Consider the following 12,088-nt stretch of genomic DNA (forward strand, 5'->3'; position numbering starts at 1 on the left):
TTCTTAACAGACTTCCCTCCAACCTGATATTCAGGCCATATATATTATTCTCATAAGTGAGATGCTGCAGAGTACTGGGAACAACGTAGTGTGTACTGTGCTGCTGCAGGAGAAATTATGTAATAATGATACTGTATTTAAGTTAGCGCTTTTACAGCATAACAAACTGTATTTTTCTACCCAACTGGTCAACATTATGGGCCCTGCTAATAAGTCTTCATTCCACTATGAGCCACTAATACTGACCCTTCAATGTATAAATGCGGCTCGAGTTTTCACCTCGAACTTGAACGTCCAGAAAGAATGGATTCCGAAACGCCAAAGTGTGATCTCTGCACAAAGAAACGGCATATGACTTGTACCGTCAGCATTGTGGAAAAGCCTTACGTCTACAAAACTTCAACGCCTCGGGGCTCGCAACAGTCTGACTGATTTTACGCAATATATTTTGTCAGAGCATTTTTACAATGATTCAGATTGCTCCCTGAATAAATGCGCTCTGCAGGTGGAGGACGATGTAATCTGGCAATTGTGTTAAAAAAAGAAACATTCAAAACAGTATTTTCCCCACTATAACATCTGCCAGGAGGAAAACAGGCCATTATCGTGACAGATGCCCAGTGTGCAAGCTGCAGAAACACAAATATACAGTACAATCTCCTCATTAAAGCGGCTCAGCAACATGTTACGACACTTGTGTCTCCATTGCATCTTTTCCAGGCTGTGCAACAGCTAATGTCTTCTCTGAATGTGGCATTTGCTACCATGGGGGCTGTTACCAATCCGCTGCCCGATGCTGGTGCATCTCGCCTGTGTTGGCTGCAGGCTTATGGAGTGAAACAGCATATAAAGTTCACGACTGAATAATTGATACTGTGTTGGATGGGTCAACGTGTGGCGGTGAGGATGAGGAGGTGGAAGCGGAAGGCAAATACCAGCAGATGATCACTACACTCACCTCAGCCTGCGAGGGCTTGTTAGCAGCTGGATCTGAATACATCTGCGACAAGGAGATATCCAGATAATGAGATTTGGGTAATGAACCAGAGTTATATAATAGTCATATTCCATTGCCTAACTACAGAGGGCTTTTAATTTAGACTGGAGAAATAATGGTCTTCTCCTCAATTGCTGCAATAAGTAATTTTCAAAAGCGAACTTTAACACAAACATTACATTGCAATTTGAGCACTTACATGGGAGCTGCAAAAACACGGGCATGAAATGGAATAAAAGTGTAGTCAATAATCCAAATACTGTAGGCTGCAATGAAAATGGCAAAATGCACTGTCACCCTGCCACCTCAGTAAGTCTCCACTTCTCCTTAGGTGATGAGTTGTTAACCTTTAGTTGTGGCATTCCTGAAAGGACTGAGTGATATCAAATGATGTTGGCAGACGTATCTCCACAAAAAAAAAAGTTGATTTTTTTAGAGAAGGACACAAATGAAAACTAGCTGTTTTTTATGTGTGAAAAGGTGCGAGTGTGTGTGTGTGAGATCGTGTGTCTTTGTGTGTCAGAGATACAGATACGGACTGCGGTGTGAACAGAGGGTTCAAACAGCAGGTGCGCAGAGAGTCCAGTGTCTCTCTTTTCCCCACCAACAACATCACTGTCTATGCGCTTCTCGGATAAGGGATGAAGGCAAATAAAATCAGCCATGAGATACCACCTACCACTTTTTTTTTTTTTTTTGTGCTGATTTCTCAAAGTAGCCTCTGTAGCATTTTATAGACTTGGCCGTGGAGGACGAGGGGGGGGGGGGTAGAGATGAAATGGTCTATGTATTAGCAGAGGTGGATGCACTTCACTCGTGTGTGGTAGCACAGAAAGCATTTGCAAGTCAAACAGCACTGAGGGATTTCGGTTACACTCAGGCTAGATTTGGTTGAAATCTGAACATTCTTCATGCCACATATAATTGTCTCAAAAGCATTAAATGACTGCAGTTGATCGTGCAGGCCCTAAGAGCGGAGTTTTTAGCAATAGCGCCACCTCCAGGGCTTGTGATGTTGGTTTGTCAGTCGACTGGTCCACCACTTTGGTCCAGACTTAAATATCTGAACAACTATCGGATGGATTTCCATATAATTTTGTACAGACATTCATGGTTCCCAGAGGATGAATCCTGCTAACTCTGGTGATGCCCCGGCTTTCCCTGTAGCGCCACCATGTGGCTCACATTTGTGTTTTTTAGTGAAATGTTTTAACAGCTGGTGGATAATTGCCACAAAATTTGGTGGAGACGCTCATGTTACCCCGCAGGATGAATTTTAAAAATGTTTGTGATTATTTAACTTTTCAACTAGTGCCATCGTCAGTTCAAAATTCAGATTTGTCCAGTACTTTGTTTTTTTCACAAAATACCTAATAATAATAATAATAACAATAATAATAACAATGCCTAATAATTGCTTTATACTTTACATATCACATATTAGCTTGACGTAGCTTGATGTTCAGCATTGCATTAATAACACATGATTTCTGCATCCACTCATACTGTCATTTTTTTAGTTACTGGTTTATCGTTGATTTCGTTCAGCTACATTGCTTCTTACCATACAGCCCCACTGGTTTGTTGTACATGTTGTTCATGAATTCATCCTAATATAGAATATATATGTATATGCACATTGCTACTGTTTTCAGTGAGCTGGTGAGATGCTAAACTGCAGTTTGTTGTACATACACTTATTGTGCGCAGTGGCAGCAATGCAGTTCATTTAATCTGATCTGACTACAAACAGGTCAATTAACTGATTAGTTGATTGACAGAAAATGTACTGGCGGCTGTTCTGATGAGTGACTGATTGTTCAGGTTAAATTTCATGCAAAAATGCCCAACATAACCTAGTTTGAGCTTCCAAGTTGTGAGGATTTGCTGGTTTTCGTCGTTTTATGTGTAAACTGAATCACTGAAACTCGAATCATGGACTGTTGCTCCAACAAAACAAGCAATTTAAAGAAGTCACATTGGGCTTCAGGAAATTCTGGTGGCATTTTGTTATTCTATGACATTTAAAAGACAATAGAATTAAGATTAATAGAAAAAGTAAAGGGCTGATTATTTGATTATGAAAACAATCTTTAGTTGCAGCCCCACATCTAACTACACATTAAAATGTGGTCATTGAAATCAAGCATTACTTATATGTAATCTAGAATATATCAAAAAGAATTCAGCCCAGTTTTTAATACAGACATGAGATGAGCCATAGTTGTTTAGCGACTTTTAGTGGAATTGAATCGTGACAATATATGATCACATTCTGTTATCTCTTTAAAAAATTGTAACATTCCCAATGAACTCTGAGCAAATCCTAATTGAAAACTAATCAAATCGTGTATTGCGTACAGCTGCCAAATCATCATATTAATCAATATCAGAAAAAATTCTTCATTATTGATGTTGTGGTATTCATTTTCACCAGGTTGATCAGCTCTGTACCGACACCTGCAAATGACCAAATTCCTGCTTACCCGGAGGCGACAAATCTGACTCCTCTGGGTGTTTAACAGTTTTGTTTTTTGTTTAATTAGCCTTTAACCCAGGTAGCCGCATGGAGCTGCTGGTGCACTGATCAGAAATTGATTATGGATGCCCTAGCCAACAGTGTACGCCAGCAGCTGCAGCAAGAGACGGAGTTAGAGGCCAAACGGAAAGAAGCAAATGTGACAAAATGAGGTTGTGTGGGAATCTTGCGGGATGGATGTACCGTTCAAGTTAAGCCCCAGGTGTAACTCATTACAAAATGTTTGAGGAGATTTTGCCCCCCCTCCCTATACATTTTAGACTTGTCCTGACTCTCTCTCTCTCTCTCTCTCTCTGTATATATCTCTCTCTCTCACTCACACACACACACACACACACACGCTCAGTCGGTGCTGCAGTGGATCAGTCGCAGAGCTCTGGCGCGCCTGCTTTTCCGCGGCAAAATCGCTTCGTCCGTTGGAATACGGCTGCGTTACAGGGGGAGAAGTGGCCCCGCTATATGTCCGATGCTTCAGCGCTCGGTTTACGCTCCGCGCTTCGTTTTTCTTCGTTCGCTTTTTTTTCCAGCAGCAGCTCCCGATTCACACTCAAATGACCCGGCTTACGGGTCCCCCCCGCGCGGACTCCAGCGCGTCGTTTTCGCGTAAAAGTCGCGAGCCAGGCGACGCGCCGTCCAGTATTCACGCTTGACCGCCAGCGGGGAACGATGCGTTAGCTTAGCGCCACGCCGCCTGCGTGGACTTGCGCAGACACGCTGTTGGACCGCGGGACTGAGGTTCGTTGGGAACTTGCGCCGTGTCCTCGCGTGATCCCTACGAGCTCCGCGAAGTAAAGACTCGCCGGAGCGTGTTTTGGCTTTGTCCCGGTAATATCCCGCAAGTCCTGTACGACTAAATTATACGATTCTTTACTCGGCTCGCTTGAAGTAAATAGTGGGTTCACACAATATCTGCAAAGTTCGGCACAATATCCAAACTCGTTTCTGTGTTTTTCTTTTCCAAGGAGCCGGACACGTGTTGAGTTCGCCTAAATTTCAGTCGCCGAAGTCGCACACTAAAAACCCCCTTTGCCCCCCGCTCGACCCCGCTGCAGCACCGGGGTCCAGCTCACCTCGAGCCGCGCCGGCGATGAGCGGAAGCCCGCCGCGGGCGACCCGCGCGACCCGCGGCCGAGCGATGCTCCTCCGGGCGTCTCTCACCGTCCTTCTCCTCCTCTGGCCACGGCCGTCCGCAGGCAAGAAGAAGCTGTACATCGGAGCGCTGTTCCCCATGAGCGGCGGCTGGCCGGGCGGCCAGGCGTGTATGCCCTCCGCTCAGATGGCCCTGGACCTGGTGAACAACCGGAGCGACATCCTGCCCGACTACGAGCTGGAGCTCATCCACTACGACAGCATGGTGAGTGCATGTGGAGGACGGTCGGAGGTGGCGCGCACTTACGTGATGTGCGGTGTCAGTCCGCGAGGGATCTAATGATGTGCCTCTCTAAATATCACGTGGAGTGACTGACTTTTGTCATCTTGTGGGCTGCAGCCTGTATCGCTTGCCACCGCTCTGGGGCTTAATTAGGATGTTTCCTCTCGCCATCAGCAGCGGTTTTTCTGACTTTGTGGAGTGTGGTTTTTTATTTTCGTTACCATAGTTTTGTCAGGAGCAGTGGCGGGCATTTGCAATTTTAGTCTGCCAGAACAAAAGGGCATGCTGCTTTTTTTTCAAAAAAAACCAAAACAAAAACAAAACCCTCGTCTTTTTTTTCCCAAGTCTCAGATCTCCAAGAAGAGCTTTCCTAAAAGGACACTCCACTGATAACCAACCCTGAAGTCCTCGCTCTGCTTGAAGCTGGGGGGGGGGGGCGCCATTACCCAGTACAGATGCTGCTTTTTGTTAAGTGAACAAGCCCACCTCCTGCTCGTTGCTCATCAATCATTAATCACGGTGGTATTTTAAAAATGTCAGCATTATCAACCAGTAGAAATCCAATATCCGCCTCCCACTGGTTTCATTTCCCCTCGCTGCCCCAGTTTACCACCCACCACACTCGTAAAGACTTTAATCAAAAAGCGCATTATTTATCTTTGTAAAAAGAAAAAAAAAAGGTTCCATTTGCGGCTTGTTGCTGCACGTCTTAAGTGTTATTCTGAAAGTCCCCCCCCCCCCAAAAGGAACCGTTTTTCTCAAGAGAGGGATGAGTGGAGATGCATGCCTGGCACCAAACGGTTAACTGCACTGGGACTGGTTGGAAATTTGCTACGAGCTTTATTCTGATTGGTGTACAAGGCTCTGCATTGGAATCCTGTTAAACAGAATAGCAGGGGGAGAGAGTGAGAGTACGTGTGGTTGTGTGTGTGTGTGTGTGTGTGTGTGTGTGTGTGTGTGTGCGTGTGTGTGTGTGTGAGAGAGAGAGAGAGTTGGCATGGCAACACAGTTACTCTTGAAGCAAACCACAGAAACAAATAAGGTCTCAGCTCTGTGGAAATGTGTGTGTTAGAATCCATACGCTGGATGTATGCAGAGCCTGCTTATTCACATTCTGTCATGCATACACCGTGTGGTTTTTTTTTTTTTTTTTGCAATCAAATGCCAAACATATCAAATGTTTGCGTGTGCCTGTGTGTGTGCGCCTCCTCTGATTACGAGTGTAGTGAAGCAGGCGGCTGCAGATGTAGCTGCCATAAACATAAAGATAAAGCAACTGCATGAACATATTTCATAGGGGATTGGGAAAGCATCACTCCTCGTGCTTCGGGAGTCACTGGCGCCTCCGGCTCGAGAAATAGATGCAGATCCTTTGAATAGAACAGCTCAAAGAGGCTGGTACAACATTGTCTGAGTGACGCCGGTTAATTCCTTGAATCAAGTCAAGGGGAGGGGGATTTATTGCTTCTGCTCTGGGTACAGTGTGTTTGGAATGAGGTTTTTTTTTTTTCCCCTCTCTGATTGCAAGCGTTTTTCACCTGGCTGGGATAGTAATGAGGATCTTACCCTCTGAGAGGCAGAAAAGCAATTATACGAAAAAGGGATTAATTAGCTATGATATTTACATCCAGTTATTATGACATGTTTGGTCAGAGGGATTTCCACCTTGTGAGCACAAACCCTTTGTTTAACTGCGAGATTAGGACAAGGGTGTTGTTTGCTTCCATCCCAAATTCAGGGCTGGAGAAGTCTAATTATGCGGCAGGAACACTCGACCTGAATTAGTTATCATAATGATCAACTTTTGTTGTGTCTTAAAAGTCTTTACAGCAGTGTTGAATGCTAGAGATGCATTAGAGTCCGACTTGGATTTGGCAAACAGGTGTGTAAACACACACAGACACACACACCAGTTTGTGACCATTAGAGTTGGGAGTATCAAACGATGTCCTCGGCTTGTTCAACATCATACAATATTCATGAAGCTCAACACTTAATCCCAGCCTGTCCTTTTAATGGATGCAGATACCCTGTGGCAGCAGACGGCTTGTTTCTCTGGCTGTCCTGGCGACAGCGTCAGACTATTTACAGCCTGCTGAGATGTCCTCACGCACGGACAGACGTGTGCGCACGCGCGCACATTCGGTGCGTGCAGGCGCGCACGCTCCTCGGGCAGGCCGTTGCCATGGATATATCAAAGCAGAGGCTGCAAACTTTGATCAATTATTAACAGTGATGGAGTGAGACAGCTGAGATTCGGGAGAAATGGCGAAACAAGGTGCTTCCCCCACTTCCGCCCTTTATTTTAATTGGCAGCCGTGACACATTTTCCCATCCTCTGTGGCACAACCGCAATTCATCACTGGTCCTCATACATGTCCGTTGGCATACAAGCCTGGCGTGGGGTGCCAGACGTAATTATGAGGATATTAGGCGATATAGCTGCTCTATAGAGAGATTCAACACATACGCTGTCCCCCAGGCCCTTATCTTATCCCCTCTTCACACTCTTTTTGTATTATTCCGTCCGGAGTGTAATTACAAAGTGTATTATGACAAGGCAGTGTCCTCTCCCATTCTTGCCAGCCAAGGGACCCCTCAGTTCCTGTCAAAGCTTCTCGCGGCCCGGGTTTGACTGATTGGAAATCCTACATTGGCATGTTAACATCGACACTGATATTATCTCTGGGAATTTCAGCACCTAGAGCAGCGTCAGAAGTGCTGGTGCTACACGAGTGTACTTTTATGGCTGTGTACACACACTTGCACTAATGTGTGTGTGTGTGTGTGTGTGTGTGTGTGTGTGTGTGTGTCTGTGCGTATGTGTGAGAGTGAATGTGAATTTGTATGTGAAGGGCATCCGGGCCGTCAATCCAGGTGCTGTCATGAGCCAAGGTGGGATAGGAATGAAAGTGGAAATGGTGATGACCCCAGAGGGTTGTAGAAGGCAGACCTCCAAGAATAGCAGATATTCCTCAGCTTTTATTGCATACCCGCCAACATCCCTGTTTTCTCTCTCTATTTTTTCTTTCATAAGGGAGACTGTGTGGTTTTACACCTCTTAGAGCATCGTGTTCCCATTTTTGCTACCAAAGGTTTTTTTTCTTCTTCTTCTTATGCTTATAGAATCGCCGAATGACTGAGAGGTTAGAGTATAGAGTCTGATGCCATTCTGCAATTGTGTTCAAGAATAGACCCCATTCATTATATACCTTCGCAGCCTGTTAACCTTTTCATATTACCTTTTACTGTGGAGTAAGGCTGGAATAAGTCACTGTTAGGGGTGAAACAGCTAAATTTGTTCCCTGAAAAAAAGACTAGACTTCCTTCTGTGTTTGCTCTTAGATTAACTTTGAAGGGTTGTGATACCAGAATTTAAGATTTATTCGAGCGTCATGAGCCATAGTCTTACAAATGTCACGCATTTCATTCAGACATCTAAAGGACCCTTATTTTATACAGGGTCGATTTAGGCATTTTTAAGCTATTCTGTGTGATGTTTGTCTACTAGTGATTGCTTTTTGCCACTGTTGTATCACCCAATAAAATTTATTTTCCCAGTAATGCATGCCATTATATTTTCCCAGCAAATATTTGGCTATAATTCTCCTTTATTTATTTATCTTTTTAAATTTACGCGTTGCAGCCAAGCCTGCTACTGTAACTATATTTAAACTCTACATTCTACACTGTTTGCCAGCTTTGTTGCAGTCCAAAAGAAATAAAGCATTCTAAAATGTTTTGTCTGACAGCTAGACAATATGTAGAAACATAATTTTGATTAAACAAGTCAAAGGATAATAGGGCCTTGTTTTGGTTTGAATACTTATATGACCTCTAAAAGGTCAGAATCTTCACTTTTTAATTTAACTCTAATTTCGACACGTTATTGGCAGTGAGCAATTTGGAAAAATAATCATTAAAACAAGCTGTTATTAAAAGCCGTGATGTTGGATGGTCAAGATAGATTGATTAAATAATTCAGAGGTAATCAGTCTAGTCATTAATTACTGCTCATCAGGGTAAAGTTAAAACACGGTCACACCAGGAAACTAAAAAGCACAGCCAGAGCGACAAAGAACACAAATAACCTTCGGGAAAAGACAGTGTTTAAAAAGGTCTGCGAGTCAGTCTGCAACTCCCTCCCATGAAGATAACGCAGCGATTGGGTTTTATGAGGAATAGGCAACTGCATGCAATGGACGCCCGACGGGCTTCGGGTTTTTAACCAGCTGAACACTGCAGCTGATGATTTTACCAAGAAACACCAAAGTGGAGGCAGTGGTCTGTGAAATCAGCCTGTGTAGCGATTGATTGGGGGGGGGGCCTGCAGCCTCTCGGCCCCGCATTGCACAAGGCTGCCTTTTCCTTTATAACATCAATATTGTGAAGCTGCTTTCCCAGTCAGTAATAATGCTATTAACCCAGTGAAGTGAGGACGGTCAGCAGTGCAAGGAGATGGATTCTGTGAGTAATTTTACAGGCATGCACTCATAAACTCTGATTAGTTATAGTAGTAATCCGCTTAGGGCAATATTTAGATGACAAGTAAACAGGATTTCTGTACAGATTTATTTTGTTGTTGGTCAGTGAGTTCAAAGATGTAAAAGACAGCTTTCCAAGCACTTCCTCTGTTGCCTGTTTTGGTTGATCAACCGGCAACCGTCATGGCAAAATTTTAGACCCAATGTCCACCTAACACTCAGGCATGTGTAACCCATCAAAACCCACCCTGGTTTTTGTGATTGGTGTGGTAAATTCAAACAAATGGACTATTTTTGAGGGTTAGACACTTGATAAGTTGGACATAAAGATTTCAAGGTTTTATTACATTGTTGGACTGCCAGACGGGCTTGAAAGTACCGTGCTGGGATTTGTTTATTTATATAATTTTTTTAAAATTAGTATTTAAGGAAATTTTGCTTTTTAATTGATAGAAAGCAATTGAGAGGCTGGCAGGTCATGTGGGGAGCAAGGCAGAGGGATGATGTCCAACAAAGGTCCCTGGCCGGATTCAAACAAGAGATGTTGCGGTTTACGCCCGTAGGCCGCTGTGGCAGTCCAGACATACCATATTTTTAAGGTTTTGATATGTACACTGCTGTGTGTTGTACCTGGAACATGATTATGACGAGACATCTTGTTTGAAAAAGACTCTCTATTAATACATATATTACATATTCATGTGACTTTTGATAGTACTAAAGTTAGACCAATACATTTGCCAGATCAATATGAAAATCAGCTGATAATGGCTTATTGCAAATATATATAAATCGTTGTGTGTCGGCCGAGAAGCCATCAGAAATTTCCGCACCGAAATACCAAACTAGGTTTGAGGTCATTTTACAAAAAGTGTCACCATTACATAGTCTGTCCGACAAAGAGCACTGAAAAGTTGGTATTTCAACTGTAAAAGATCCCACTTATGTATCCTGGTCACAATTCTTAAACAAATCTAAGGGATCTGTATCAAGATGATTGATGATGATATGTGTTTAGGTTTTTCAAAATTTACTATTGGCCAGTATATAGCCACCATATTTTTTAAACTCCCAAAAATCAATATCAGTATTGGCCTCCATTACCCTGTATTGGTCGGGCTATAGTACCAATTGTGCAAGTTTGACTTAGGGCTGCATCTCGTGGGTCGGTGGTAAAAAAGTAAAAAGTATCAAACTATGAAATTGAAACTCACGCGGTGAGCTAAATAATAACAAATGTAGTCACATGTGGCCAAAGCAGCTCACTATCTAGGGACAGAATTTCAAGCTGACCAAAGATGCTGATCTTGTTGAAAGATGAAAATTGGCTCCAATCGCTGTCATTTTTTTTTTGGGGCACAAATAAGTGTCAGCATGACTTAAATGATAAGCTTGAAATCATCTTTTCAGAAAATGTGCAGGAGACAATAACGCAGCAAATTTATTATATTGTGGTGGGTGTGTGTGTGTTTTTTTTTTTTTTTTTTAAAAAGGCGCTTGCTGTTAACGGACGGGATGTGTTGTACTGGTTGTAATGGCCTAGGTTTGAAAGTTAATGTGCACTTGTTAGAGCCCATTAGGTAAGATGACAGCAGTTCACAGGGTGACGCTAAATGATGCACTTTTATATCACTTTACTGTGGGAAGCCACTGAGCAGACTGAAGCTAAAGGGGATGCCGACGAAAGTTTTAATACAGAAACGGGCACAGATTTAGCAGTTAAAACAACTTACAGATGCTGCGACCTTGGTTTCCCACAGCCTACGCTGATCACCACTGAAGACACGCACGGCTTAAAGAAACATGTCCTGAAGGTCTTTATGTGGCCCAATAAATCAAAGGGTCAGAAATCTTACTTATTTAAGCAGATTTTCTTACTTCGATGAGATCAAATAAAGAAAAGCATATAGAGACATTTAAGTGAGAATGTCAGCAGTTAGAGCTCTGCTTTAATAGGGCTCAGACAGAATTATTTGAGTGCACATAATCATCTTGACTTTTACTGCAATGACATGACACCACTATAATTCCACCCAATCTAGAGTTAATGGAAAACACATCAATCAATAAGAAGCCCAGCTATTCCACATATATTCCTGGGTCTTGAGTGGTCATTATCTCCTCAGAAAAATCACAGGGCTGCCTGAAAGAGACAGTTCGGCTGTTGAGACAAAAACACCAATTAGGAGCCATGTTTGGTCGTAGCCATCATTGGCCTCGGCACGATTGTTTGTGACGCTCGTCTGGAGTGTGTGTGTGTGTGTGTGTGTGTTTGTGTGTTTTTGTCGTTTTGCTTTTTTTAAATCTTGAATTGTGTATTTGTGCTTGCGAGCCATGTCTCCTCGTCCATGCTGAATCATTAGATGTGTCAGGACAGTTTATCTGCGACTCTGATGAGCAGCGCAGCGGTGACGGCCTGTCGGTAATCTGGCTGACAGAGCAGTGATGGATCATTCCAGCCACACTTTCACTACCTAGACATGCTGTAAATGACTTTATTGGAAGGTTGTAATGACTTGTGATGGCTGCTGCTGCGGTCATTGAGCTTCTCCGTTGTTTGGTTTCTGGCTTTCTTTCAGTTTTTATGTCATTATCGGTGTTGTTTGAATGACTCAATGCAGGTAATATTTTTTTATTCTCTTCCTCCAGCTTGTCACATTTGCATCTGCTTGTTTGCTGCTCCCTGCTACTTTTGT

General features: G+C 43.2%; 1 protein-coding gene across 5 annotated transcripts in view; it reads left to right on the plus strand.

The window, feature by feature from the left end:
- Positions 1-12,088, plus strand: part of gabbr1a (gamma-aminobutyric acid (GABA) B receptor, 1a) — a 68,170-nt gene that overhangs the window by 16,058 nt on the left and 40,024 nt on the right. For 4 of the 5 annotated variants that reach the window (XR_005706360.1, XM_040116699.1, XM_040116700.1 and 1 more), the window contains exon 7: positions 4,730-4,890. Coding sequence is in view for 4 of the 5 variants with exons in the window: in XM_040116699.1 (XP_039972633.1) it covers positions 4,730-4,890 (161 nt within the window). In the remaining variant the exon portion in view is untranslated. Of the gene's footprint in view, positions 1-3,881; positions 4,362-4,729; positions 4,891-12,088 lie in introns of those variants that run through there. The other variant, XM_040116702.1, reaches the window with a different exon arrangement.

Source organism: Xiphias gladius, chromosome 22 (genome assembly GCF_016859285.1).
Source record: "Xiphias gladius isolate SHS-SW01 ecotype Sanya breed wild chromosome 22, ASM1685928v1, whole genome shotgun sequence".
Taxonomy (NCBI): domain Eukaryota; kingdom Metazoa; phylum Chordata; class Actinopteri; order Istiophoriformes; family Xiphiidae; genus Xiphias; species Xiphias gladius.